The sequence below is a fragment of the Poromitra crassiceps genome, assembly GCF_964638095.1.
Source record: "Poromitra crassiceps genome assembly, chromosome: 15".
Lineage (NCBI taxonomy): Eukaryota > Metazoa > Chordata > Actinopteri > Beryciformes > Melamphaidae > Poromitra > Poromitra crassiceps.
The window spans coordinates 17,261,106-17,288,630 of record NC_139634.1 but is presented as its reverse complement, the minus strand read 5'-3'; the positions used below and the strand labels follow the sequence as shown (position 1 = coordinate 17,288,630).

General features: G+C 44.1%; 2 protein-coding genes across 3 annotated transcripts in view; both read right to left on the bottom strand.

The window, feature by feature from the left end:
- Positions 1-1,183: 1,183 nt before the first annotated feature.
- p2rx3a (purinergic receptor P2X, ligand-gated ion channel, 3a) lies at positions 1,184-11,511 on the bottom strand (the record flags this gene model as incomplete). Its single annotated transcript, XM_083651780.1, has 11 exons — positions 1,184-1,300; positions 1,466-1,543; positions 1,633-1,698; positions 3,621-3,714; positions 4,308-4,444; positions 5,272-5,413; positions 5,614-5,691; positions 5,787-5,842; positions 6,969-7,040; positions 8,243-8,378; positions 11,378-11,511. The coding sequence occupies 11 exons, from the start codon at positions 11,509-11,511 to the stop codon at positions 1,184-1,186; spliced, it is 1,110 nt and encodes a 369-aa protein (XP_083507906.1).
- Positions 11,512-16,266: 4,755 nt separating this feature from the next.
- The window catches only part of ssrp1a (structure specific recognition protein 1a), a 19,248-nt gene continuing 7,989 nt past the window's right edge, over positions 16,267-27,525 (bottom strand). For both annotated transcript variants that reach the window (XM_083651643.1, XM_083651642.1), the window contains exons 4-18: positions 26,066-26,171; positions 25,068-25,261; positions 24,574-24,674; positions 24,138-24,267; positions 23,880-23,983; positions 23,612-23,740; positions 23,264-23,485; positions 22,695-22,767; positions 20,246-20,378; positions 20,081-20,126; positions 19,727-19,862; positions 18,761-18,928; positions 18,077-18,177; positions 17,775-17,976; positions 16,267-16,822 (exon numbers count right to left, since the gene is read on the bottom strand). In XM_083651643.1, coding sequence (XP_083507769.1) covers positions 16,757-16,822; positions 17,775-17,976; positions 18,077-18,177; positions 18,761-18,928; positions 19,727-19,862; positions 20,081-20,126; positions 20,246-20,378; positions 22,695-22,767; positions 23,264-23,485; positions 23,612-23,740; positions 23,880-23,983; positions 24,138-24,267; positions 24,574-24,674; positions 25,068-25,261; positions 26,066-26,171 — 1,911 coding nt within the window. In that variant the 3' untranslated portion in view covers positions 16,267-16,756. The remainder of the gene's footprint in view (positions 16,823-17,774; positions 17,977-18,076; positions 18,178-18,760; positions 18,929-19,726; positions 19,863-20,080; positions 20,127-20,245; positions 20,379-22,694; positions 22,768-23,263; positions 23,486-23,611; positions 23,741-23,879; positions 23,984-24,137; positions 24,268-24,573; positions 24,675-25,067; positions 25,262-26,065; positions 26,172-27,525) is intronic.

Sequence of the window (27,525 nt, the reverse complement as noted above, 5' to 3'; positions counted from 1 at the left end):
GCCTAACTGCTGTCAATTCCTCTGTGTCCGCACTTCAACTGCTCTCTGCTCATTCATCACTGTCAGAGCCATTAAGATGCTCTTTAGGTGATCTGTTAGTCGATAGGAAAGGGGGTACTATAGGGGCGCTTCCGTGTGTGTGTGTGTGTTGTGTCATTTCCATCCCTCTCAGAGACAAACAATGGGGAACAACAGAAAATAATTACACACTGGGTCATTATCTGCTAGAGTCCATTAGTATATCCAGTAACGTCTCCCAGAAATGGACTGATGACGGTCCGTATATAAACCACAAGCCACACACTTATTTAGAACCCCCCCAACCTCCATCCAAATATACACACACACAGAATTAGCAGTGTACTCTGTCAAGGGAGGAGAGGAAGGGTGCGTGCTGTATGTGTGAATGTAAGCTCACACATACGCACACACACATATGGTAAAGAAATAATGCAAAGTTAGGCAAAAAATTTATTTCTTAACACTGTCAAACATTTGTTTTTCAAATTCTTAGCAAAGCACAGCCGCAGTGAGAAGTGGACAGATTGGAGAATTTCAGTCGCTGACAAAATGGCATATAAGATCAGTAGGTTATACAATTTTACATTTTCTTGCAGTTAAGATGCTGTATGGGTTTATTAGAGTAGACTATTATAATAAAATAAGAGTGGGTTCATCATAGTGTACATTATGTTTCCCTCAGGGTTTGTTTTATGTCATCAACAAGCAGTAGATGCATGGTGAGGGCGTTGCTTCTCATTATTATTATTATTTGAGGTGATTCTTACATAAGGGATGCCTTGCTTTTGGGCTGAGGGTGGGGAACCAGGAACTTGACCGTGAAGTTGCAGTTGCGGGCTACAGGGCGATAGATCACCTTCGACCCCTAGTTCCAGTTGAGGAATTGCAGAATTGGCAGCATCCTAGACCAACTTTACCCAATTGCCACACCAATACTTAAACTTAAACTACTAACCTAAACTAAAGCTGATTGCAGTACCCTGACATCCCAGAATAGGCATAGTGAATATCGTTCTATGGAAAAGGGGAATTCATCTAAAGCTGGGGAAATCTGAATGGAATCAAACAGTTCAATGAGAGTGAGGAGAGGAGGGGATGCTTTTTCCTGCAGATGGGCTGAGACGTGGTCACTCAGAGGTCATTAGAGAGTTGGCTCCAGAGGTCAGAGGTCATTCGAGAGCGAGTTGGCTCCAGAGTCGTAGGAGCTCTTGATATTTGGTTTGATTGACAGGCTGCTCGGACTCTGGGAGAGGAACGCTTCTATCTGGGCTTCTGACACCTGGGAGAGAGAGGGATGGAATGAAGAAGATACGAGATCATGGACGAAGAGGAAGTTCCCTCACAGACTACTGCTGTTGCTACCTCAACTTGTTTTGAGGCAAGATGCATGTACATGTATAAACACAAAAAGGACAATGTGTTGCTAATTTAATTTTGTGTTTACCTCCTCGAACTTCTTGGCTTTGTACTGCTCCGCCCCTTTCATGAAGTTCAGTAGGATAACATCACAGAGAACCGTACCCTACAACCACACAGAACACTAGTTAGTACTTTAATAGCTACGAGAAAAGTATATTTTCATTGTTTGTGAAGATGATGTGCAGATCTTACCAGTCCAATAGAGGTGAAGGCAGCTACCAGGTTGATCAGTGTTGGAATAGTGTCAAACTTCCCTGCCTGAAAGCACAGAAATATGATCAACATGTGCACTTCATGCTCTATGACAAACCTGACAATATTCTCAACATAAATTTCACAAGATCAATCTTCTCACCCAACTACAGTAACACTATCCAGAACTTGGATGACGGCTGATGTAAGATCTCAATGAAGGAATTTGCCCCCTTACAAAGCCAAACATGAGGAACACACACAAGACTTGACACTTGACTTGACTTGCAACAAATGACTTGTGAGTATCTCTGATATAAGTACAGGAACTAAATTGAAAATAATAAACAGTTGTGTATTTAGTGTCCTATTATACGCATGCGAAACATGGACTCTGCACAAAGATGATCTTAGGAGACTGGATGCTTTCCAGATGAGATGCTACCGGAGTATGTTAAACATCAGGTGGCACCACAGGTTGACAAATAGACTGTTTTAACTTGACAACATCAACATTGTAAATTGCCCCTGGCTTACTTCCTGTTGCAGTGTTTGCAATATGATAGCTGACAGGAAATAAGCTAGGTTTCAAATGAAGCAATAAGCCCCAAGAGGCAGAGGTGTCCACGGCATGCTGCAACCTCTTAGCATGTGTAGAATCACTGTAAACCATAGCCTCACACAGTTCTGTGAAAACCGTCTATACAGAAGGTACAAACAGAGTGAACCATCTATAGCCTACAGAAGGTACAAACAGAGTGAAACCTGAAAGTAGACTGAACCATCTATACAGAAGGTACAGAGTGAAACCTGAAAGTAGACTGAACCATCTATACAGAAGGTACAGAGTGAAACCTGAAAGTAGACTGAACCATCTATACAGAAGGTACAGAGTGAAACCTGAAAGTAGACTGAACCATCTATACAGAAGGTACAGAGTGAAACCTGAAAGTAGACTGAACCATCTATACAGAAGGTACAGAGTGAAACCTGAAAGTAGACTGAACCATCTATACAGAAGGTACAGAGTGAAACCTGAAAGTAGACTGAACCATCTATACAGAAGGTACAGAGTGAAACCTGAAAGTAGACTGAACCATCTATACAGAAGGTACAGAGTGAAACCTGAAAGTAGACTGAACCATCTATACAGAAGGTACAGAGTGAAACCTGAAAGTAGACTGAAACATCTATACAGAAGGTACAGAGTGAAACCTGAAAGTAGACTGAACCATCTATACAGAAGGTACAGAGTGAAACCTGAAAGTAGACTGAAACATCTATACAGAAGGTACAGAGTGAAACCTGAAAGTAGACTGAACCATCTATACAGAAGGTACAGAGTGAAACCTGAAAGTAGACTGAACCATCTATACAGAAGGTACAGAGTGAAACCTGAAAGTAGACTGAACCATCTATACAGAAGGTACAGAGTGAAACCTGAAAGTAGACTGAACCATCTATACAGAGAAGGTACAGAGTGAAACCTGAAAGTAGACTGAAACATCTATACAGAAGGTACAGAGTGAAACCTGAAAGTAGACTGAAACATCTATACAGAAGGTACAGAGTGAAACCTGAAAGTAGACTGAACCATCTATACAGAGAAGGTACAGAGTGAAACCTGAAAGTAGACTGAACCATCTATACAGAGAAGGTACAGAGTGAAACCTGAAAGTAGACTGAAACATCTATACAGAAGGTACAGAGTGAAACCTGAAAGTAGACATCTATACAGAGAAGGTACAGAGTGAAACCTGAAAGTAGACATCTATACAGAAGGTACAGAGTGAAACCTGAAAGTAGACTGAACCATCTATACAGAAGGTACAGAGTGAAACCTGAAAGTAGACTGAACCATCTATACAGAAGGTACAGAGTGAAACCTGAAAGTAGACTGAACCATCTATACAGAAGGTACAGAGTGAAACCTGAAAGTAGACTGAACCATACACGCACGCGCGCGCACACACACACACACAACTCACATTGCCAGTAACCATAATATCAAAGCGGATGGCGAAGGCTTTGTGCAGCGTTCGAAACTCAGTCCCGTTTGCTGACATGAAATATTTGGCGAACCTGCAGACAGACAGAGAGAGGTGAGAGAGAGAGAGAGAGAGAGAGAGAGAGAGAGATAGAGAGAGAGAGAGTGAGAGAGTGAGAGAGGAGGAAACAACATAGAAGAAAAGGCATTGAGCACAGGAAGAAGGGAAAGACGATTGGCTTCTGGCCAATGATGGGACAATCTGATGAGGATGGACGGAGCAGGATGAAGAATGAAATAACTATCTACACCAGCCCCACTAACCCACATTCCTGGGAGTCATTGGAGGGTTTAAGACAAACACCTGTTATTACACCTAGGGTGGAGACAGAGACAGAGATAGACGGGGGGGAGACTGAATTTCACAGTGAATTCCTGAGAGATACAAAGATAAACATGAGATTTATTTTGATAAAATAAGCATGATAGATCCTAAGCTTAACCGTATGTCCAACCCACAGAAATGTCCCCATCTCTGTGGTGAGACAGCTGCAGTCTGCAACTTTACAAAATACTGAATCTATTTTATTTTATTTATTTATTTTCACCAAAATGCTTCTTGCAGTCTTCCTCTAAACATAGGAACAATCTGCAAAAGACTAAAGCTAGAAACTCATTTTCCCACTACCTGAAGTTGTAGCCTTTGGAGACTGGGTTCTTTTGAAACGGGGCGTCCAGTCTCGTGAAAGAGTAGCGGGGTCCGCACCTCTCGATGTCCACGTCCAGGTTACACTTCCACTCAATGTTTATTCCTATTTCTCCACCCTGAGACACAGAGAGCTTTTACTGGCTTTCTTCTATTCAGTGATGTAGCAGGACATAAAATGAGGGTAACCTCTGACATTATAAGGCCAAACAAGCACCGATATGGGGGGGGGGGAAACTATTGTATTTTCCGAAAAGACTTCATTTATGCCATTTAGTTTCTTAGAACAGTTCTTAGTCAGTTTCATGCTGCTTCTGAGGTCACAGAGATTTCTATCAAATAGGTCAACTGTATTCTGCAAATAACAGGTGAATATCGTGCGTTCCTTTATCGCAAAATAACTGGGATGTGGAGGCTAAATGACATCACATCCGTTTTGTTAGCGTTCCATTTGCAGAAAACTTGAGCTGGGAAAGTTCACTGTTCATTGGTCAGATCCAGATAGCCAGGCTAGCCATTGTTAGCAATAACAATTGACAACATGGCATTTTGCGGCATTTTGCGCATACAAACACTGCAGCCTCATGTCCACACAGATAGAAGTTAGGCAGTGCTGTGTGTACAGCTGATTTAATGAGACACAAACAAAACAGAAGTGCTAAACAATATTACTACGATTACTACTACTGTTGTTGCGCGGCGCAGCCATCTTGGATTTTTGAGGTTGGGGCTGCTGAGACTCCTACGAGTTTGGAATGGGAAATACCAGCTCTGATGACGTCACCGCCCAGCTCATGACCTTTGAAGTCGTAAGATTACCAGTCCCCAGTTATAAAGGAATGCACGATTACACTGAGTTGAGGTGGGTTGAGTGGGAGCAGTGACAGGTGCAGCTTCAATAGGCATTCAATAATGTTGTGTGTTCCACTGAGAACGGAGGTGGGACCTTTTTGGTGATCTCGTTCAAGTCTTGCTTGGTGTAGTCCAATATGTCCCCCACCCGGAAGATGGGGCAGAGGGGGCTCCTCACCGGATGGTAGTTACAGCGCTTGATCTGATCCGAGGTCAGATCGGAAGGGAAATTTCCTCTATATGAGACAGAGAGAGAGAGAGAGAGAGAGAGAGGGAGGGAGGGAGAGATCATTCAAGGGGTTACGATACACATTTGTTAACTTATGATAAGGCTGCCAGATGCTTGTGTGCGTGTGTGTGTGTGTGTGTGTGCGTGTGTGTGTGTGTGTGTGTGTGTGCACGCACATGCATGCATGCATGCATTCGTGTGACTCACCTGGTGACGTTGAAGAGAGGAAAGCGGACACTGTTCTTGATGAAGATGGTGAAGTTTTCCACATCCAGCATCGGTGTACTGAGAAGGACGGTGGTAAAGAAGTAAGAATGAGGATGAGAGTGGAGGTGGTGTGTGTGTGTGTGTGTGTGTGTGCGTGCGTGCGTGTGTGTCACCTCTTGTCACCGTCAACAATCTCGGCCGGACACCATCCCTGAATCAGACACTTTCCCTGGGAGTCATTAGATTCTTTAAGACAATCACCAGTTATTATACCTGGGGTAGAGAGAGAGAGAGAGAGAGAGAGAGAGAGAGAGAGAGAGAGAGAGAGAGAGAGAGAGAGAGAGAGAATTTGACTTCCTGTGACAGAGAGATAAAAGAGAAACGAGTGATTTGACTTTGATCAAATAAGCACGTTGGATCCTAAGTTTGACCATATGCCCAACCCACAGAAACGCCCCCAGCTCTGTGGTGAGACAGCTGCAGTCTGCAACTTCACAGAGGAAGTAAGAAGTTGGACTCACGACGACTGGGACAGCAGGGGGAATCGGCCAAGTACAATTTGGGAGAAAAAAGAAAGAGAGAGAAAAATAACTTGAACCCACCATTGCCAAGATAGCTTGGGTACTCCTTGCAATCTTCATCTGTCTCACACTTGAACATTGGAACGCTCTGCAAAAGAACACACACACACACACACATTACACACACACACACACACACACACACACACACACACACACACACATTACACATACAAACCTGCACAGATGCATAAAATGCAACATGAACCACAACGGACCATTTTCTCCAGACAGGCTAAAGCTAATAAGCTAATGTCCTTTGAGTACTACCGGATGGCTGAGCGGTTAAGCTGACTGAGTGGCGGCCGATTAGTTCACAGTGTGAACTGAATGTGGACTCACCTCGGCACATGTTCCCTGGACCTGGTTCACAGTGTGAACTGAATGTGGACTCACCTCTGTACATGTTCCCTGGACCTGGTTCACAGTGTGAACTGAATGTGGACTCACCTCTGTACATGTTCCCTGGACCTGGTTCACAGTGTGAACTGAATGTGGACTCACCTCTGTACATGTTCCCTGGACCTGGTTCCCAGTGTGAACTGAATGTGGACTCACCTCTGTACATGTTCCCTGGACCTGGTTCACAGTGTGAACTGAATGTGGACTCACCTCTGTACATGTTCCCTGGACCTGGTTCACAGTGTGAACTGAATGTGGACTCACCTCTGTACATGTTCCCTGGACCTGGTTCACAGTGTGAACTGAATGTGGACTCACCTCTGTACATGTTCCCTGGACCTGGTTCACAGTGTGAACTGAATGTGGACTCACCTCTGTACATGTTCCCTGGACCTGGTTCTCTGTGATGATGTACTTGACGATGATGCAGAACACAGCTGCACCCTGCAGAGAGAAGGACGTGGATGATATCATATATTTCATGTTGTTATGTTATGTTATGTCATGTAATATTAGACAATGGGAAGTTTCAGCCAAGTTGGTCTAAAAATAAAGTTGTGTAATATAAGTGTTGCTGGAGTTTTGACCTCTTTAGACCTTTTTCCCTTCTCCGTGCACCTTGAAAGTAGTGAAGTTGGGCCAGAAACCCCCACTCTGCATCTACATGTAATTATCTCCGCAGGCGAAAGCCTGGAGGAAATCATGCGTTCAGTCGTTCGTGTGTGTGTGTGTGTGTGTGTGTGTGTGTGTGTAATATCATCTGTGCACATGTATGCCTGTATGCTCAACGACCTCTTGTGGTTTGCGGTGATTCACAATCTTCAGCTTTTGACCGTTTTATACCGTCATGACAACGACCATCTGAGTGCTGACTCCTGCGGCCGGTGAGGGCACAAGTGATCACAGATATGATTGGAAAGCTACTTCCTGTAGTTCGCAATTTCAGGACAGCAAGTTTTGTTAGCAGTTGTGTTGAAGAGCAGTCCTCCTGACCATTTGAAGCACCAGTTGTGTTTCAGCTGCAGTGTGCAGGCTAATTGGCTAACACTGAGCTAGTGGAGTGAGTGGGCGAGCAAGTGTGAGGGAGCGGCAGTGTGGCTGGCATCACGGCAGACGTACATTATGAGCCATATTTTCTGCCAAAAAATAATGCAGTCCTTGCGGCAAAGATAAGTTCCTGAATTTTTTGTAGATAGATACGCGTAGCGGAGCTTGGCAGAGATCTGCACTCTACTGAGGGCATTTTTCTAGTTTTATTAGTAAATCAATAAGATATTCTGATGTGTATGCCAAAATACACACAAAACAGCCATCAAAAACACCTTTGAATGGGAGGTAGCGTAACCAACAGATAGACCGAGTCATAAACTGTGATAGGTTGCTCCTTTATTATCACAAACACTTAAACCACAGTTGCGGGATCAATGACGGTGCCAAAAGCTCACAGTGACTCTCAGATGACTCATCATCACCACCATCCAACATCTCTTGGCCTTTTGACCTCACCTCTGAGTACCGAAGCCTTAAAGAGGGTTTTTTCTTTCCTTTTAGGATACCTCAGAGAAAGCTTCAGTGAGTGTGTGTGTGAGTGTGTGTGTGTGTGTGTGTGTGTGTGCGTGCGCGCATACGTGTCAGGGGTCCCGCACCTGTGAAGGGGAGACGTAGTCGGCCACGTCCATCACCTGGCCGTTATAGAGACCGAAGCCTTTGACTTTGGTCATAACAGAGGACTCGATGCCCGTGTCGGTCACCTGGTAGGCTTTCTCATGGACGAAGACCCAGCTGCAGATCACAGGGAAACACAGCCAGTTAACGAGTTAAATGAAGGTAGTGTTGTTGTCAAAACCACCTTAGTCTCACCTGGTCAGACCTAACGTCTTACGTCAGAATACTTCCAGTCGACGGAGGGTCTGAATCACAAGTCAGCATTTCCTGGTTTCCTGCATTTCCGCCAGGAGAAATCCCTGCCAAAATCTGATTGTGCACCAGACGATCTATGACTGGCTACAGCGAGACTAAGACCACCTAAAGCGAGACAGAGTCAAGAAGACCAGGCCAATGCAAGTCCATTTTCAAGACCATGTTATCACCCCATTATTTAGTAATTGAACTCAAATTCAAATGGATGTACAGTACAGTATATACTCTGTGACAGAAGGCAACCCCTTGATCTGAAACATTGCAATTCAATTTCACGCGAGAAACTTAACAGAAAAAAATATTTATTTTAGAGAGGGAATGATGCCCTGTTTAACTTCCTACACAAGTTCTAAGCAGCTTATAATAATAATAAAAACTAATGCAAACACTTTTTTTAAAAATATCGAAGCACATACAGTATTTAAATAAAGATACAATCATTTCCTAATCAAATTGCGTGTGTTTTTTATGCAAAGAATAACCACTGGTAGATGACAATAACAAAGGAAAATAATAACATTTAGAATTTTGGACGGTTTACACTGACTTCAGGACGGTTGAAATTCTTGTTCGGGATGACGGCGGTGTCGTTCTGCGGTTATTTTGGTGAAAGTAACGCAAAAGTAGTGTAACGAGTTACTCTACACAGGCATTAATATTGTAAAGTAACTTATTACTTTCAAATGAAAGTAACTAGTAATATGTAGTTAATTTTCAAAAGTAACTTGCCCAATACCCACAAAAGAAAAATAGAAGCGGGGGGGGGGGGGAGTAATGTTTAGGGGGAGGGTTTTTAATCTTTTGAAGTGGCATATTAGAGGGTCCCAGACTAAATGAAACCTTTTAATTGATCCCCCCCCACATGTGTCAAACTCAAGGCCCAGGGGCCAAATCCAGCCCGGCTCCTCATTTTATGTGGCCAGTTAGCAAATAAAACAGTTCTCACAGTACAATTCTTCACAATACGGCTGAAAATAGCCATTGTTAAATCGAATAATAGCTGTAGGCTATTAGTTGTTTGTTTGTCATTATTTTCCCTATAATTCTGCTTTCAGACCTAGTTATTAAGTATTAAGTTATTACTAAAAGCAATAATAATCGAATCAGAGGCAATTATGAAATAGGATATAACACGTGGCTAGATAGATTTATATCGTGTTACATTCACAACCGGCCCTTTGATGTAATATGTTACTTTTGTAATGACTTACCCCCAACACTGTTTGTCAGACATGTGTCATTACTCATCTCAGCTCGAGCTTGAAGATCTATATGGAATGCGTCAGACAGGGTTCCAAAGACTGCAGCCCAAAATCCTGCTAGTTTAGGGCAGTGCCAGCCAGGACATAATAGGCTAAATCTACCTTTGCAATATGACAACAGTCACATTTACTGTTACACATATTGAAACAGGCAGATACAGAGGGACGGCGGAGGAGGATAGGATTTGTGAATATTGTGAGTTGATGGAAGTGGAGAATGAATTTCACTTTATTTTGTACTGCCCCTTGTATCATGACTTACGAGATACACTATTTAAAAAAGTTCACTCCCCTGAGTTAAACCTGTTAGATTTTGAAGAAGGTGCCATACTTGAATTTCTTTTTGATAACATCTTTGCTTTTTCCGAATATATCTCTCATGCGTGGGATAGGAGGAAAAAGATGACATATGATAGATAATTCATATATTTTACTTAATACACATTGTAGTTAAATCTGTGTTTTGCTGCTGATGCCGCGTGCTGCTGTGTGTGTGTTTGTACGGTTTTGTATTGTTCAAGCACCGTAATAGATATGGAAATAACTGTATGTTGATGTGTCTGATAATCCCATGTGGGATGGGTCATGTAAATTGTCCTGACACGTAAATAAAATTTTCATTCATTCATTCATTCATTCATTCATTCATTCATTCATACAGTATCATCAACAGCTGAGTAGGCTACATTTGAGAGAGTCTGGCCTTGCAGAGATATACTGTGTAAGACTGTTTGAACTGTATCAAACTCAGGCATGCACATGTGGTTGTACCGTTGTAACTCTATGTAAAGCGCTGTCCCAGGTTTTTTCTAACCTTGCTTGCAAGATGGATAACCTCGCGAGATCAAAAGAGATCTCTCGACTGGTTTAGTGAAACGTAATGTGGAGCTAAACCGTCCATCTGGCAGCGTCAGGTTAGTTGAAATTGTATTAAATCAACTAATTTCCAGGGCAGTTTCACCCAAACACACCACATGCTCACACGTCTAGTATCAAGAAAATGTTGCTTTATTCAATAAAGGTAATAAATTAGGTGACATTTCATTGGAAACATGTGAAGGAATCTCACCCCTGGTGGCAGACTTCTTCACTCGTTTCAAATAAAGCAAGAGCTTAAGACTCAACAGACCACATGTTAGGACGGATATTAGATGGCAGTTTAACAATGGATATGTTAGGGAGGGGTCGTAAAAAAAACATTTTCCTTCACTTTCCCCTCAAATCTAGAGTTAATAAGGAAATTCCCCTCCCATTCTCCTCAAATTGCCCCTGGAAGTCATTTAGCAAGAGATCAAACTTGTGACTAGTGTATACACACACACACACACACACACACACACACACACACACACACACACACTTTGATAACGGACCGTTGTATAATGTTACCATAAATTGCATCTAGTTACTCACTACCGAGTCGTTTTTTAGGAGATACTTTTTTCCCTCTTACTCAAGTAATTATTTGTATTGGTACTTTTTTGTTTGACTTCTACTTGATATTATGAAGTAACTGTACTTTTACTTGAGTACCGTTTTTGTTTACTCTACCCACCATTGACAAGAAAACATGCACAAAACACACACACACTGACTGACCCGACAAAGTAGGTGATGATGAGCAGCTGCACGATGCGGTTGGTGATGCCCACTAACCAGCTCTTCACCACCACAGACTTGGTGGTCTCGTAGGTGAAGAAGTCTGCCACGCAACCAAACACCTTGGACCCCATGGCTGCTTTGTCAGAGGAGAATGGCGCTCCTGTCCGGTCTCAACAGGTGCCTAAAACGGACCGCGGTCCCCTTTACAAAACACACACACACCAAGAAGCTTGGTTACCTGAGTCTAATGAGCAGAACTTGGTGTCTTTGGCCTTGCAGCCTTATCTTCACTCTCTCTTCTTGTTGTGGCCTGTGCTCATCTGCTACAATACATCAGTGACTGTGGCTAAAACCTCCCTGCCAGCTTCTTCCTCTCACTCAAGTCTTCATGCCATTGGTTTATGAGGCTAATTGGACCGCCCCCTGTTCTACAAATGAGTTAGAGAAAACAACAGCATATCTACTCTGTCCCTCCCTCACACTCCTCCTCTCTCTCTCTCCTCTGTCCCTCCCTCACTCTCTCTCTCTCCTCCCCTCACCCCCCCCTCTCTCTCTCTCTCTCTCTCTTCACCACAAATCCCCAGCTCCCATTCCTCTTAGGGGCAACAGTCAATATTCAATGGATCCATTTTCAGACACATTTCTGACATTTTTGTTGTTGCTGTCTTCGTATTGATGAATGAATGAATGACTGTAAATGTAATTGTTTTTGTTAGGTCTGTAATATTGTATGTAGTGAAAATGAACATGTTCTTGTATACTAATTATTTTTTGTTTAATGTACTGCAGAACATGAACCTGCTGAAAACCAGTTTGTAACTGAGTCAGGCCAGTTAAATGTACATGTGAAATGTCATTTTTATCCCTTCCTGTATAAATAAAGTGAACTGAACTGAACTGACATAATTTTTGGTGGGTATCTGCCATTTGTCAGATGCTTTTATCTAAAGCACATTCTACTATGGGTTCATTCATTTTCAGCTCAGCGTTAGTGTGTGTGACCACCCAGTGGGACTCTAACTCTTAACCCTGGCAATTTTAGTGTTAGTGCCATACTGCCATAGAGGGCCAATGGCAGTAGATGGTCAGTAGAGTGCATACAGTACCTCTGCCACAACGTGTTGCGTGAATCCGTTTGGAACGTAGGCGCATTTTTGTGATTGGCTACCCCCATTGCCACGACTTTTTTTGGCCAGTGGGCGTGAAAAGTTAATCAGTTCTAGTTGGCCCATGACCTACTTATCTACAAAGCTGTTTGAATCCTCTACCACAAGGCTTGGTCAGTGTCAAAAGTGGGGTTTTACTAGGTGTCAAAAGGACATAAGCGCAATTGTTACACCCTTTTGATAGCAAACCAAACAAACTTTTAATGACTTTGCAGAACACTATGACTATCAAATGATTTGCCTGACCCTCTGAACAAATGGAATGACCTGTCATGTTAAAGAGCAGGTGGACCATGTGTCCCAGGACACATGACTTATTGATGTGTCCTGGCTGGGACACATTCAAAGAAGTGAAAAACCCCTGCAAAACTCTTACTATCAGACCTCGTATTGACCAGTTCACACTCCTAACCTTATAGAATAACATTTTAATCTAGGCCTAAGTATTTAATGGGAATATTAACATATTTATATTCATCTAATATTGACCTAGAATATGCATTAGAATATAGGATAGTAGAAATTATGTTATCATGCTGCAATGCTAGCATTACTTATGACAGCATGCATTATGAGCTGACATAAGTGCGGTTAGGATCCTCCAGTCTACCCACAAGGCTTGGTCAGTGTCAAAAGTAAGGTTTTGCTACTGCAGGTGTCAAAATGGCATACATGATGCAGTTACACCCTTTTGACAGCAAACAAACCCCATACTTTTACTGTCTTTGCAGTGAGCTATACAATGATTTGTACATAGGTATACAATTATTTCTTTATTTTACTCCTGCTTATATACATATTCATAGCATCACACTTATATTGTATATAATGCAAATAGCAGTTAACTTGCTTTATATACCTTTGATCGCAGTCCTTGTTTGTTCGTTTTAGCTTGTATGCATACATTTTATTTTCCTTTGAAAGCACATTAAGAGCAACTTATACCAGAGTCAAATTCCCTGTATGTCTACATACTTGGCCAATAAAGCCGATTCTGATTCGGATAATGTCAATTATTTGGATAATGTCAATTACGTCAATAGTGTGGCCCATCCACTTTTTGTCAGGCCCACCTGCAATTTCATTTAAACGCTGTGATCCGGGCTAAACGCCGCCCAGGTCACGGCATCCAATGTCACTCTAAATGCACGCAAGGAAAAACTCAGAGCTAAACATTTACAGTCATGGTCAACAAATCAATAAACAATAAAACACGTCATACATAATAGACAACATATATAGACCTGGCTGTGGATATAAATGTTTCATATCCTGGTTTCTCAAACTTTGAATGATGCCCAAAACACGTCCGGGGCTTTCAGGGATGCAAACCCACGGAGTCAAAAAGGTGACAGATACCAGGGCAGACAAAACCACTTAAAATAATTCACTTAAGTGCCTTATTTTGGGATCAAAAAGGTGACTGTCACCTAAAGGTGACTCATTTGCATCCCTGGCTTTTTCTCTTTTGGGTCCTCGCATGTCAAGAATAGTCTTTTGATTTCATGACAAAAGGATGATAACCTGAAACTGCCAGATGGCTTGTTTCACATAACCATCTCGGAACTCGGTTGGGAAACGTTTAATGGGGCACACATACATGGCAGGTGGGGCAGGTGATTGGATGAACCATCTGTCTATCACAGGCTCATTTCTCGTCACACCTAAAGCCCGCCTGTAGCTGCCTGATAGGATGCTGATTGGTCCACTGGTGGTTCGGATTCAAACCAAAAGATTGGAGCGTGGCAAGATGGATTTGTCATGTGATCGTGATCTCGCGTGAATCCTGCTGCCTTGCAAGGATTCGGATTTGGGTCCCAAAGCCGAGAGGTTTAAGGCCCCCATATGATTCAGTTTATAAATAGTTTTTAAATATACTATGGCTCAGGGGGAAAACAGTTCTTCCACATGTTTTGCAAATACATACATTTTAGTTTAAAGTGTATTCATTGAATAGATGCAGACTGAGAGGCAGAAGGCAGAAGTCCTGAGAGGCCGAACCAAGACAATACTGGGCCCTGATTGGCCGACAGCAGCACCTCCCCTAATTCAAATGAGGTAAGTCTGCTGAGTGGAGGCTTCCCACTTCAGCTGCTACTGTACAAACTGGCCTGATTGTAATGATTTGAGTGACTGTCTAGTGAGTTGTGATGGCCTACGTGTATAAACTGATGAAAAATTATATTCCTATAATGAGGCCGCTATAAGAGGCTTGGGTCCAATGGACAATAATAATTAACAAACTATGGCACTATTGACAACTGTGCAATAATTGCGACATGCGATACGACTATTCCTCAATACACTTGCATTATTGCCTCTCACATCATTGAGATAATGTAATGACAGTGAGTGTGTGTATGTGCCTAGAGAATGTCATTTCGTAAGTGGTTCCATTATGGTTGTGGTCAATTATAGGTAACATAATACAGGACAAGATAACACATAAACACATGTACTTTAGATGTACAAGACATTCATGCCTTCATAACTCCATGCAACATTTACAACACAGACGCACACATTCCAGTAATGGTCCTGCTAATAGATCTATATGTCTAAGGCAAACATGAGGCGCAGGTTGTCAGACTGTAGATGAGAGAGAGGGAGATGGAGTGAAAGATGGACGCTCCTTCATGTGATATTTGTGAAAGGGGAAACCACTGTGAAAGTGACGCTATAGGAAATGATCAGTGTCAACACATTCTCTCACACACACACACACACGTGTATAGCCTCTCTTACCTTACACAGCATCTGAACGAACGCCGATACTGTTGCACTTGACATGTACGGGCCAGACAGTGACGTCTCAGTTTCCTGGTACTGTGTTAGAATGATTTGGGTTATTCCAGAGTTTCAGTTGCATTGGGAATTAGCATTTGGATTAAGACAAGCTGCGATAAATCAGGGAAAATCAAGTGAACCCTGATTTAAAGTTAAAGTGACAAAACCTGAGAACAATGAGGGTATTGAAGAGGGAGAAGTACCTTAACTTCAAAACCAGTACTGTATGTGCGGCACTGAAAGCCACATCCTGGTGTCTCTGGCTCTTAGAAACCACCCTCCTCAACCCGAACACAGCATCCCTTTTACAAACCACTGTGTACTTAGGCCTGAGACTCGACTCTCAAACCACTGGCTCTCCGACCTTCACCAGTCTCCATCCAACGTCCCTGATAACACACATTCTCCAACCGCCACGCCTGGTTAAATGGGCTTGATGAACAGCAGTTATTGATGGACACCCCCTCAGGATTTCTTGAGATGTCCAAAGAGCTTTCCATCTCGCCCCCGGGGCAAAACGTGAAGGATTGCTAATGGTGCCAAAGCCTCGACTTCAATAAGGAAGCCTTTGATATGCTGGCATGAGGGTGGAATTACAGTAAATAGACAAGTCCTTATTCAGTAGATTCTGATGAGACGGAGAAATAAGCAACCTCTAAATGCAACAAACGCATTACGTAAAATTACACGCACATCTAAGGAGTCGGGGAGTAAAGCAGAAACCAGTTTGTGACACATCTTATTGCATTTTAACTCGTTACTCAATGCAGGCAGACTTGTTTTATTACCGTTTTATTAGTTTAAGTGAATCCCCATTAAATAATCTACCATAGACACAACCCATGAACTTATGCTGCGGTTCCTACCAATGCATTTGATAACTATAAATCGGTTCTAAACCAGCTGTAAGTAAACCTGAGCATTGAGGCTTCGTTACAAAAGATTCATTTATTTATTCGGCCTGAAAACAACATAGCATAACAAAATAAAAACACACTGAATTGCAGTTTTTTAACACATGAAAGACAAAATGGCTACTCCTCTCCCTTCCTCATCCCCAATAACCAGCTAATCGCTCCTGCACTCCTTAGTGCTATAAAACTACAACTATCCCAATGGGTGAGAGGAAAGCACCCGGCAAGTATCATGGGAAACGTAGTACAACCGGTATACCGCCAAAAGACTGAACTGTCAGCAGGAAAACCCACTTTGAAACATCAAATATTACACGAGTTCAGTTCAGCGTTGAGAGTCGGTACTCGTAAAACAAAACACGTAGAAGAGCGGGAGGGTGAAAAATTCAACTCAAGTCCGTTTGGTTTTGTCTTTTGAGTCCGTTTGTCTGTGCGATATACACATGAGGAGTACAAATTCTTGGTCCTTGATTTGTGAGTGTGTAGACGGTGGAGAAGAGTGCGTGTGTTTAGTCAGACGCTTCCTCTGAGGCGGGGGGTGTGGACACGGCCTCTTCCTCCTCTTCATCAGATTCCTGACAGACAAAGAATGTAAAGAAGAACAGGTTGAGAATACTTGAGCCAGTGTGTGACGTCAGAGCAACAGAGGCTTTGACAAGATATTTTTTACTCTGGTAATCTGAGAAGAAATTAAAATGTGTGTGTGAGACATGAGATCCTTGGTGGTTTGTCAATTTTGCAAGCTATGAGGAAATTTTAGCCTTTCCAAAATGTCCATCAATTTTGCCAGTATAACCGCAAACCAATTAAAGATGTGTCTGTCTGTGTGTGTAATTTGTTCATGTAACCTACAATATTAGTCAAGCTTAACCCCTAGGTGTCTGCTATTGTTTTTCCCAGCCCATGTGCCAGAAATGGCATTACTATCGCCTTTCTTCTGCAACTATTTGCTGAGAAGAGTTTGATCTTGAATAGAGCATTGTCCACTCCTAACGTTGACAGTTGAGAAAAGAGTAGAGAAAAATAAAAGCAACTGCGACCACAAATTGCCTGGCCAGTGTTGGCTCAGGTAGAGGAGTCTGTCCACCTTTGGTAAGCAGAAGTCAAACTTATTTTGTACTCTGAAATATGTGTATTGTTACAAGGCAAACAAATGCATTGGTAAACCTGAATAGTTTGAATGACGGGACTGGAGTTGTCATAAGGTAATTAATTTGCTGTATACCCTATAATGGGCAAGTATGTGTTCATGGCCTCTCTGTTGCCATCTAGTGGTTGTGTTCACCTATGTTCTTATCTTTCTGATGTTTGTGTGTTGATCGTCTTACCTGTAGCATGTGTGTTGAATTGATTGTTGTTTTGTTTTTTCCTATTACTGTAACTTCCTTGATTCGTTTCTTGTTTTTCCATTTTGTTTGTATTGCATGTTAGGACCGCCTCGAAAATGAGATGGTTCATTTCCCCCCACAAGTTTTCCTCCCCTAATGAATAAACTTCTATCATCATAATAAGATGAATACGCTTTACCTTCTTCTTTGCCTTCTTGCTCTTGCTCTTGCTCTTGGACTTGGACTTGGACTTGCGGTCAGCGTCTGAGGAGTCCTCGCTGGTCTCGATGAACTCTTTGCTCTTGAAGCTGTCGTTGCCTCCTGAGCGCTCCCTGTCCTTTTCTCCTCCGGCAGACTTCCTCTTCTTCTCCTCCTTGGCTCCTTCCACCTTCTTCTTCTCCCTGATGAGGTGGGAAGAAAGAGGTGTTGTTTTAAGATTGTGTCAGAGGAAGAAAAACAAACTTAATTGTTTGTGCACAAGTGTGTGTGTCCCAGCCTTACTTCTTGGGAGTGGGGGGGGCTGATCCTCCACCGCTTTCTTTGTACTCTTTCTTGGCAATGTCATACTGCTTCTTTGCTTCTGCTGCCTTCCCGTCCCACTCCTGAGAGAAATAGAAGGAAGATGTGTTTATCCGTCTTTGCTGAAGCACTGGTCTGTATAGGTTGAGGCGATGTCTCGTCATAGACGCTGGGTTAAGCTGGCTCAGTCTGGCTGGGGGCGTGGTCAGGGTGGGGTAAATCCCCCGTTCGATCCATTCAGCAAAGGCAGAATTTAGCTGCTAGCCCAGCCCAGGCAGACACGATCGGGGATTTGACCACCGCAGTAAACGCACATCTGAACAGACGTCTTGTGTTCTGCTCTAGAACGCCCAGAACTGTTGTTAGAGCCGCAGCACCTTCCTTCGGTGAGTCAGCCCATTGAGATATATGGGCGGTTTTACCCCACTCGCGCGCCAGCCGTATAACATTTTGTTGCCGTTGCCACACATGCCGACTGTCTCTAATCAAACCAGAAGACCTTAGTGCTGCATGGACTAGCAGTACTGACAAAGCACCGCGGCACTTTTTCCAGTAGTTCTTTGGGACGCTTCACTTTACGTTCGCGCTTTTCATATCGTCACACAATCAGAAATAAAAAAACTGAAACACGCCAACACAGAAACACTCTCTCCTCTCCTCCCTCACCTCCTTATCATCCTTGCCCAGCTGTCTCCACATCTCCCCGGCCTTCTTGGAGATCTCTGTGACGGAGATGCCCGGGTTCTCCGACTTGATGCTCTCGCGGCTCGCGTTCAGCCACAGCATGTAGGCACTCATCGGCCTTTTGGGGGCACCGGGGTCCTTCTGCTTCTTCTGCACCGGGAGGGAGGCAAGTGTGAAGTCAAGAACAGGTTCTCTCTCTCTCTCTCTCATAGAAACAAACACACACACTTGCATTATACTTGTGAGGAAATTCCACTGATGATCATCATCAAACTTCACCCATAAGGTAACCTTACTTCTCCGACTACACCAGCTCCATTCAATGGCCAAAATGTCCTCACATTCAATGTTGCCCATAAAATGAAATGTGGTCGGTCCACCCAGGTAAATTAACAGCTGGCAAAGTAATTTTATGTTTTAGATTCACTGCAGGTGCCTTGATGTAGCAGGTGTTTCTTGTTAATCTAATTTACTTCATAAAAACAAGGCTAGATTTAATGCTGTAAAGCACTAAAGCAATGTTGGTGAACTACAATTACCATAATTAATTGTTGTAATTAGCAGGATTTTGTACTAGCTTCACTAAATTAGCAGTTTTAGTGGGTATATTAGCCAGCTCGTGTGTCAGTGGCAAGTTAGCTAATGTTACACTGACTTATACATGCATTGCCCTCCCCCCCCCAAGATGAGATTTAAACTCTTCCTGACATGTATAGTAATACAAGCACACACACATCCAGAGGTTAATGTGAGGGTATCCTACGGGCAACAAAGATACACACATTTCTCACTCACTTTCTTCTACCCTCCATCTGCTCCATCACCTCTTCTTCTACCCTCCATCTGTTCCATCACCTCTTCTTCTACCCTCCATCTGTTCCATCACCTCTTCTTCTACCCTCCATCTGTTCCATCACCTCTTCTTCTACCCTCCATCTGTTCCCTCACCTCCTTGCGTGGTTTCCTCTCCTTCTTCTCCTTCACTACTTTGGCTTTCTTGGCCTTTTTCTTCGTCTTGGCCTCATCGTCGCTGCCGTCCCCTCCTGAGCCGCTGCTGTCGCTCGCCGAGGCGTTGCTGTCGTACCTGACGGACGGAGGCGGAGGAACAGGAGCAAAAAATATTCGGAAAGAAGATGGGGGGGAAAAGAAAAATAATGAAGTAGAGAGAGGAAGTGGGAGATTTGTTTCCAAGGAGAAGGAGAGATGGACAAGGGAGAACAGACTCATGGCAATAAAAACATATATATATATTAATATATATAATATATAATATATTTTATATAGATATAAAAAGTGACTCACTCTTCCGCAACCTCATCATCCTCCTCTCCGGGGTTGAAAGACTCGTCTACAAAGTGAAGTAAGAAGGAAAAGCACCCAATGAAGCCTGCTGATCTCAACACCAACATGTACCGCCCACCTCTGTCATACGGACAATCCCATTAGTCGAGCGAAGCCGTCACTCACCGCTCTCGCCCTCCGATTCCTCGCTGCCATCGCCCTCCTCCCTGATCTTGCCCTCAGCCTTCATCCTCTCCAGGTACGCGTCGTGCTGGTCCTCGTCAGAGTCGCTGTACTCGTTGCTTTTGCCCTTCATGCCCTGGAAACACATCGCACGGTCAAAAACACAATGCACTAGTCCTCCTGACGGAGTTGGGAAATGCTCTTCTAAAGGACTGGATAAAGACATTTCTGCGGTTTTCCAATTACCAACGCCCAAGATGAGAGGTGAAAGGACAGTTTCCACCGCTGGCTATGTCAAGTAGGGATGTTAATGCTTAATCGATGAATCGATCGTTACGAATTTGATCGATCAAACTATATGTTAACTGATTAATCCACAATGTAGGCTATGTGCTATTTTCTCATTTTTATTTTCTTTGCTGAAATGATTTAACACCACGAGGGCGAAATTTAACTTTCACTGCTCATACAGATCGAGGAAGAAGAAAGCCAAGCTAGCAGACAGAAAGTCAAGTGTGGGAGAATTACACCCAAAAAGACAACAGTAATCATTGTAAATATTGTAATATAATATTGAAATATGTCACGTCCACAAGCACAATGACAGCTAATGCAGGAAGTTTAGTTGGTTGATCAACGTATTGGGTAGGCCTAAAGACAGGTGTAATTTATCGCCAACATGATCAATTAATTGATTAAGGAAATGTATAAAAATCTGCATCCCTAATGTCAAGGGTTGCATTTTATGAAAGCTTCATTGGATTCTCAGCCTAACCTCCTCTGCCTTAGGAAATAAACAGTTCCCAAGTAGAAGTCTTTGGCTGTATTGTAATGTCATCTTGGAAATAGGGCTGCACAATATTGACAAAATCATATTGATAAAATCATATACAGAAATAGATTTTTCAGCCAACTAGAAACATGTTTATTAGATAAAAAATATCTCTTTTTGTTATGAAACATGTTTGTTCCGTTTGAATGTAGTGAAGTTTTTAAATTTTTTCTGAAATTTGGGTGGTTCATACTGCAATTTTGTTTTATTCTTTTTTCAAATTTAATTGTGCAGCCAAAATCAAACAAATACCCCCCCCCCCCCCACGTAGCAGTTTCTATTACCATACGTCAATATCACTTTATCGGCATCAACATGGAGAGCAGGCCCATTCATTCTAATTGACCTCCTCTGCTGACCCAGTAACCGTAGCAACAGATGACCGGTTTCCTCCCACGGTCCAAAGACATGCAGGTGACGTGAAGTGGAGACTCAAAATTTCTCATAGGCACGAACATGTGTATGTAGTATGATCTAACATGTACACGATGTCGTAAGATATATAATGCCTAGTTTACACTACAAGACTTTCCCCCCCGATTTTACACAGGATTTCCAGTTGGGGTCAGTCTGTCTTTGTTGACCCTAGTCTGCAGTTGTTGTGCCAGTCGGCAGCAAAATCTGGTAGTGTATACTGGGTACAGATTTCTAATCTGTTAGTGTAAACTGCCTCCAGATTTCTAGTCTTCAATTGCAAACTGCCTCCCGACGCCAGTCGGAGCCACAAAGATGATATCAAACATGTTTGAATTTCAAAGTGAAAAGTCTTGTAGTGTATACTGCCTCGTCTGAGTCAGTTGTGTAGTGTATTTCAGTCCGTTTTTTTTGTTGTGATAAAAAATCTTAATGAACCAGTCTTGTAGTGTAAACTCCCCAGTCTTTTCATCATTTGTTAAGATTTTCAACCTCTTCTAGTGTATCACATCATTAGATGTTTGGTATGTTAAGCCCTTTGAGACCTCACATGTCATAAAGGGCTATATAAATAAACTTAACCTGGTTACCAATGGAACCAAGCCGGTCCTCTGGCTGTGTTGACGGACAGATTGGGGGGCTTGTTGATGTCAACAGACAACATTATGTCGCGTGCAATCAGCGCTTTGACACTTCTGTTGAGTGTTAACGCACACCAAAAAGCCCTGGGCCATACATTAGTCAGCGAGATGCAAACAAAACTCAACAGAAAATAATAAATAACACACAGAGTTATCATATTCACACACTCTTTCACCCCCTTGTTCCATGATTAGTTGTGAATCGCTCAACATTTATCAGGTCAAAACACGGCAATCGACCGACACGTCCAAACAAAATCAACATTATAGGATGCGCGCCCCCCCGTCATACACACGCGCGCGCGCACGCACACAGACACAGAGACGCACAACAACACACCAAGCAAGCGATAAGCACTCCCAAACAAAAAGATCAAGTGCTGCCCCACTCCACACGTCAACGCCCGTTACCATACCCACCTTCTTCTACAGGGGTACATGGACAGACAGACAGGAGAAGGGCAACAACCATCAATATGTAGGATGGAACACAGTGTGGTAAAGTGGTAGAATATCATATATTAGTTCACACACTGGGTGGAAAGTAGAAACTCCAAAGTGTTACCTCTTTGAACCCTCTGTTCTTGATGTTGAGCTTCTTGGCGTTAACGAAGTCAAACAGTTTGCCGTATTCTTCTCTGGGGAAGCAGAAAGCCAGGGGGTTCATTCAGAATGCAGCAGGGAAAAGTTTTCTACTCATCTTTGTGCTGCATGCAGGCTCCGAGATTAACAGCCGCCAAGCGCCACATGGAGGGAAGATTAGCTTTGGATCATCAACAGTAAGGGTCACCCACCATATTGGACAAAAACTAAATCAGACAACAACAACATTTGAAGCCAGGCCTTGCTTATAGCCTATACAGTCTTTGCCTTTTGCTGCACTTCATGATGAATTACAAACTTGAACTTTATCCATTGTATAAATGAGTGTGCAAGTTTAAATTAACACACAATTCTATACCCAAAACATCACTGAAAACCGGTAGGGTCACATGACATATCTCTGTGAAAAATCTCATTACCTGGTTGCAGGTGTCTCCATTCATACATGAAGTTCACAATAGAGACTTAAGACATGCACCCCAATTATATTAAGTAAGGCTGAGTGGGTGTGTGTGTGTGTGTGTTCCTTACCTCTCGATGCTGCTGAAGGTGTATTGGCTCCCCTGCTTGGTCTCAATCTCAAAGTCAAAGGAGCGCGTGGTGGTGGTGCCTCGGGCGAAGTTGACGCAGGAGATCTCCTCGAAGCGCAGGTGCACGGGTGGCTTGTGCACGTAGATGAATCCCCTCTCCAGCGGGTAGAGGAGGCCGGAGGAGGCTTTGTACGAGCACGTGATGCACTGCGCCCCCGAGTGGCTGGAGGAGAAGCAGGCGTTTTAATTGGATGCATTCAAATGTGTTGAAAAGTTGTGAGTGCGATTGCATACATGAGAGTTGTGCAGGTGTGTAAATGCGATCTTAATGATGCACAGGTGTGTGTACCCCTGGAAGTTTCCGGGCACGGTGATCTTGCGGTTGACCAGGGCCTTCATCACCCTGCTGACCATCTCATAGAGGGAGCCTGACATGTTCTTACTGAGCTTGCCCTCAAACCGACGCTCCACATCCTCCCTGTTACACACACACACACACACACACACACACAGAAAGGATAGGTTTACCATCTTTACGCTCAACTCTCCCACACATCAATGGTGTCTTGCACCCCATGAGACGGAGTAGACTTGCTTTAATTTATCGGTACACTCACTCGCTCATGTTGAGGGTGAGGCTGACGTCCTCCTCCTTGGAGAAGAGCAGAATGAGGAAGTGGTAACGCGTTTGACCCTGCTTGATCGGGGGATCCAGGCTGATCTACAGAGACAGAGGACGGGGGGGGGGGGGGAAAACAGTGTGAGAGAGAGAATGGAGGAAAAAACCTCTGGCTTATTTTGGATGCCGGCTTAAATTTCGTAGCTTATGTCAACAGTGTCAAACAAACAGAAAAGACACTGACAGCCCAACTTACCACAAAGAACATCTGCCTCTGGTCCTTGTGCGGCAGCAGGAACAGACGCAGGACAGTAGTGTAGGGAATCTTGTAGTCGAACGTCTTACCGTGGAGGTGAAGGAACGAGGGGTAGATACGGATGTCGTACCTGAGGGAAGGAGGGAGAGCAGTGGTGGCAAATACATTCTTAAGTGAGGAAGTGTGAACTGAAGTATGGAGTTGAGCATGGCATGAATACTGTCGTGGTTGGGGGTTTGATTCCCAGTGGGGCCACCCACGCTAAGAATGTCTCCTCTCACGGTCCGCTGAGCTGCTTTGGATAAAAGCATCCACCAAATATGTAAATTCCTGGGGTATTTTTCCAATTAAAGGGATAACGTGACTTGGGAAATCTGTGGGTGGGTGGCTGTCTTTTGTGTGTGTGTGTGTGTGTGTGTGTGTGTTGTTCCTCTACCTTCCTCTGGGCGTGAGACACTGCAGCTCTTTGAAGACACACACAGCGTCTCCGGTGGCCTGGATGACGTCGGCCTTGGAGAGCACGTTCTGGGCAAACGCCTGAGGACACACACACTTTCAGTGCTACTATCCAGAGTCAACACAGACAAAAACACGCCGTTTTATAGAGAATGAACTGGTCAATCGTTCAAAAGACACATGCAAAAGTTGCCTTGTATTTAGGCTGAGGCTCCCCCCGGTGGCGGGATAAGAAACGACCACATAATGACTGAAACCAATCGCACTCGATACTCATAAGACCAGCAAAGAGTAAACACATAAGTACAGAAGTCAAAGTGGGAAGACTGGACATGGGACAGTAGTCGGAGTAACTATGACCATTCAAACTAGTTTTCCTACTACAGGTCGTGCTGGCCGACAGAGGCAGATCCTCCGTACAAACTGCTTCCAACCTGTGAAGAGCAGCTGAAACCCATGGGAGGGATTTATTACCTCGACTGCGTCCTGTCCCTCATCGGCCTGGCCGGGCGGGACGTAGAAGCGGACCTCCATGAGGGAAACCTCCGCGTCGTCGTTCTGGTGGAACTCCAGGGTGACCTCGTTCTTGCCCGTGGCGCACTGCGACACGCTGGACAGAGGCACCTCGAACGCCGTGGTGTCGTTGACGTCAAACGACAACAGAGGGCCTGCAGAGGAGACACAGGAGGAGGGGAGTGAGCAGACTGACAAGGCTGCACTCGCTGTTGTGTTTGTTGTTGTTTTAGCAGGTCGGTCAGGTGTCAAGGCACTTCCTTCTCCAGCAGGGCGCTATCAAACTTGCTCAAGGTTTTACAGCACCTGAGAAAATCCATCTTCTACAAATCGCGTCTGTTCTTTACTGAGCCGTTTAACCGGGCGTTCACACCGGGGGGCGATTTTCGTAAAATTCGCGCAACGTGAGTACGTACAAAGTCAATGCGAACGCGCGAGTAGATGTGATGTCGCCCCAGTCATCACTCTTGTCTGGAGGACATAACTCACCAGCTCCCAGTCGTTGTCACTTATGAGAAGTGTGCCGTTACCGTGACATAGTTAGGTTGGTTAGCAGTAGCAACAACCAGCATCTTCTCCTCCTCCCACCCGGGATGGAAACGCGTGAGGTGCTGCCTCATGTTCGTGGTGTTGCCACTGTACTTGATTCGTGTTTTACACGTCTGACACACGGAGTAGCTTCTATCAATCGTCGTTCTGCCTTCATGTTCATAAAACCCGAATTGCCTCCACACGGTGGATTTTAACCCAGATGGGTGAATCTGACGCTCAGTCAGAGCTAGCGCGTTAGCTGCCGCCGCCATTTTCGTTCCGGGCGCTACGGCTCTGTTTCTGTGGTCAGGAAAAGTAATCGATAATCGAACATTTTGCATCGATTTGAATCGTTACGTGTCTCATCGCGATGCATCTAAGAAACGATTTTTCGGCACACCCCTAGTGAGAGAGTGTGTGTTGTTTACCTGAGAATTTGGCTGTTCCCCAGTTCCAGCCCCTGACACACAGGTCCTTCTCTGTGAGCTCCACCTTGTAGTTCGCCTTGAAGAACTCAGAGATCTTCTCAAAGTCCTGAAGGACCAATGGAGAGAGAAAGGGAACAGAGAGGAGGGGAGAGACAAGAGAGGGCAGAGAAAGAAAAGAGAAGGAAATAAAAGAAAGAAAGAGTTGAGAGAGTGCAGAGAAAAGTGTGGGGGGGGGGGGGGGGAGAAAGGCTCAAAAGTTAGCATGGAGGGAAAATGCATTGGTTCAAAGCTGAGCAAAACAACAAAAACACCCTGCCCTCCCCCATAACGAGGGGCCTAATTAATCAAAGCGTAATTATAACCCCGCCAGGCGCTCGGGCCTCTGGGGGGCGCCGGAGGTGAATGTAATCCGTCCGCTCCCTCTGTCCTCCTGCTCTCCACGCCGCTGCTGACAATCAGCCTGTTTATTTATCCTGCAGGCCCGATTACAACGGGAAAGGACACACACACACTCATACACACAGGGACAAACATGTGGTCACACACACACACACACACACACACAGGCACAGGCACTGTCCTACACACACATGTGGAAGTGATTGCGGAGTGTGTGTGTGTGTGTGTGTGTGTGTGTGTGTGTGTGTGTGTGTGTGCATGGGAGGAGAATTGAGACTCTGTGGGAAACAGAGTTTACGCACCTGGATATCTGCCTGTCCATGAGGTTATTACAGCCAATTAGAGCCTGGAGAGGGAGCGAGTGAGCAAGCGCGCGCGTGTGTGTGAGAGTGTGCACGCGCACGGGCACGCACACACACACACACACACGCTTAAGTTAATCAGTGCATGCGTTTGTTAGCCTGTATTAAGGCATTATTTAGATGGGAGGCATGTGTGCACAAATATGTAAATCTAAGCCGCACATAAAAACTGAGTGTGTGCAGAGGTGGACTGTGTGTGTGTGTGAGAGAGTGTGTGTGTGTGAGAGAGTGTGTTTGTGTGTGTGTGAGAGAGAGAGTGTGTTTGTGTGTGTGTGCAGAGGTGGCCTCTGTGTGTGTGTGTGTGAGAGAGAGAGAGAGAGTGTGTGTGTGAGAGTGTGTTTGTGTGTGTGTGCAGAGGTGGCCTCTGTGTATGTGTGAGAGAGAGAGAGAGAGTGTGTGTGTGAGAGTGTGTTTGTGTGTGTGTGCAGAGGTGGCCTCTGTGTATGTGTGAGAGAGAGAGAGAGAGTGTGTGTGTGAGAGTGTGTTTGTGTGTGTGTGCAGAGGTGGCCTCTGTGTGTGCCCCACTGCCTGCTGTGTACTGTTCTCTATTCCTCATTAGCCGTTTGCCACATTTGCTGTTGCTTACCTCATTTAACCATAATAAACACCAATCTCCTGCTAGCTACACACACACACACACACACACACACACACACGCCCAAATTCAACCACCCCGAGTCTGGTTTTTATTACGACATT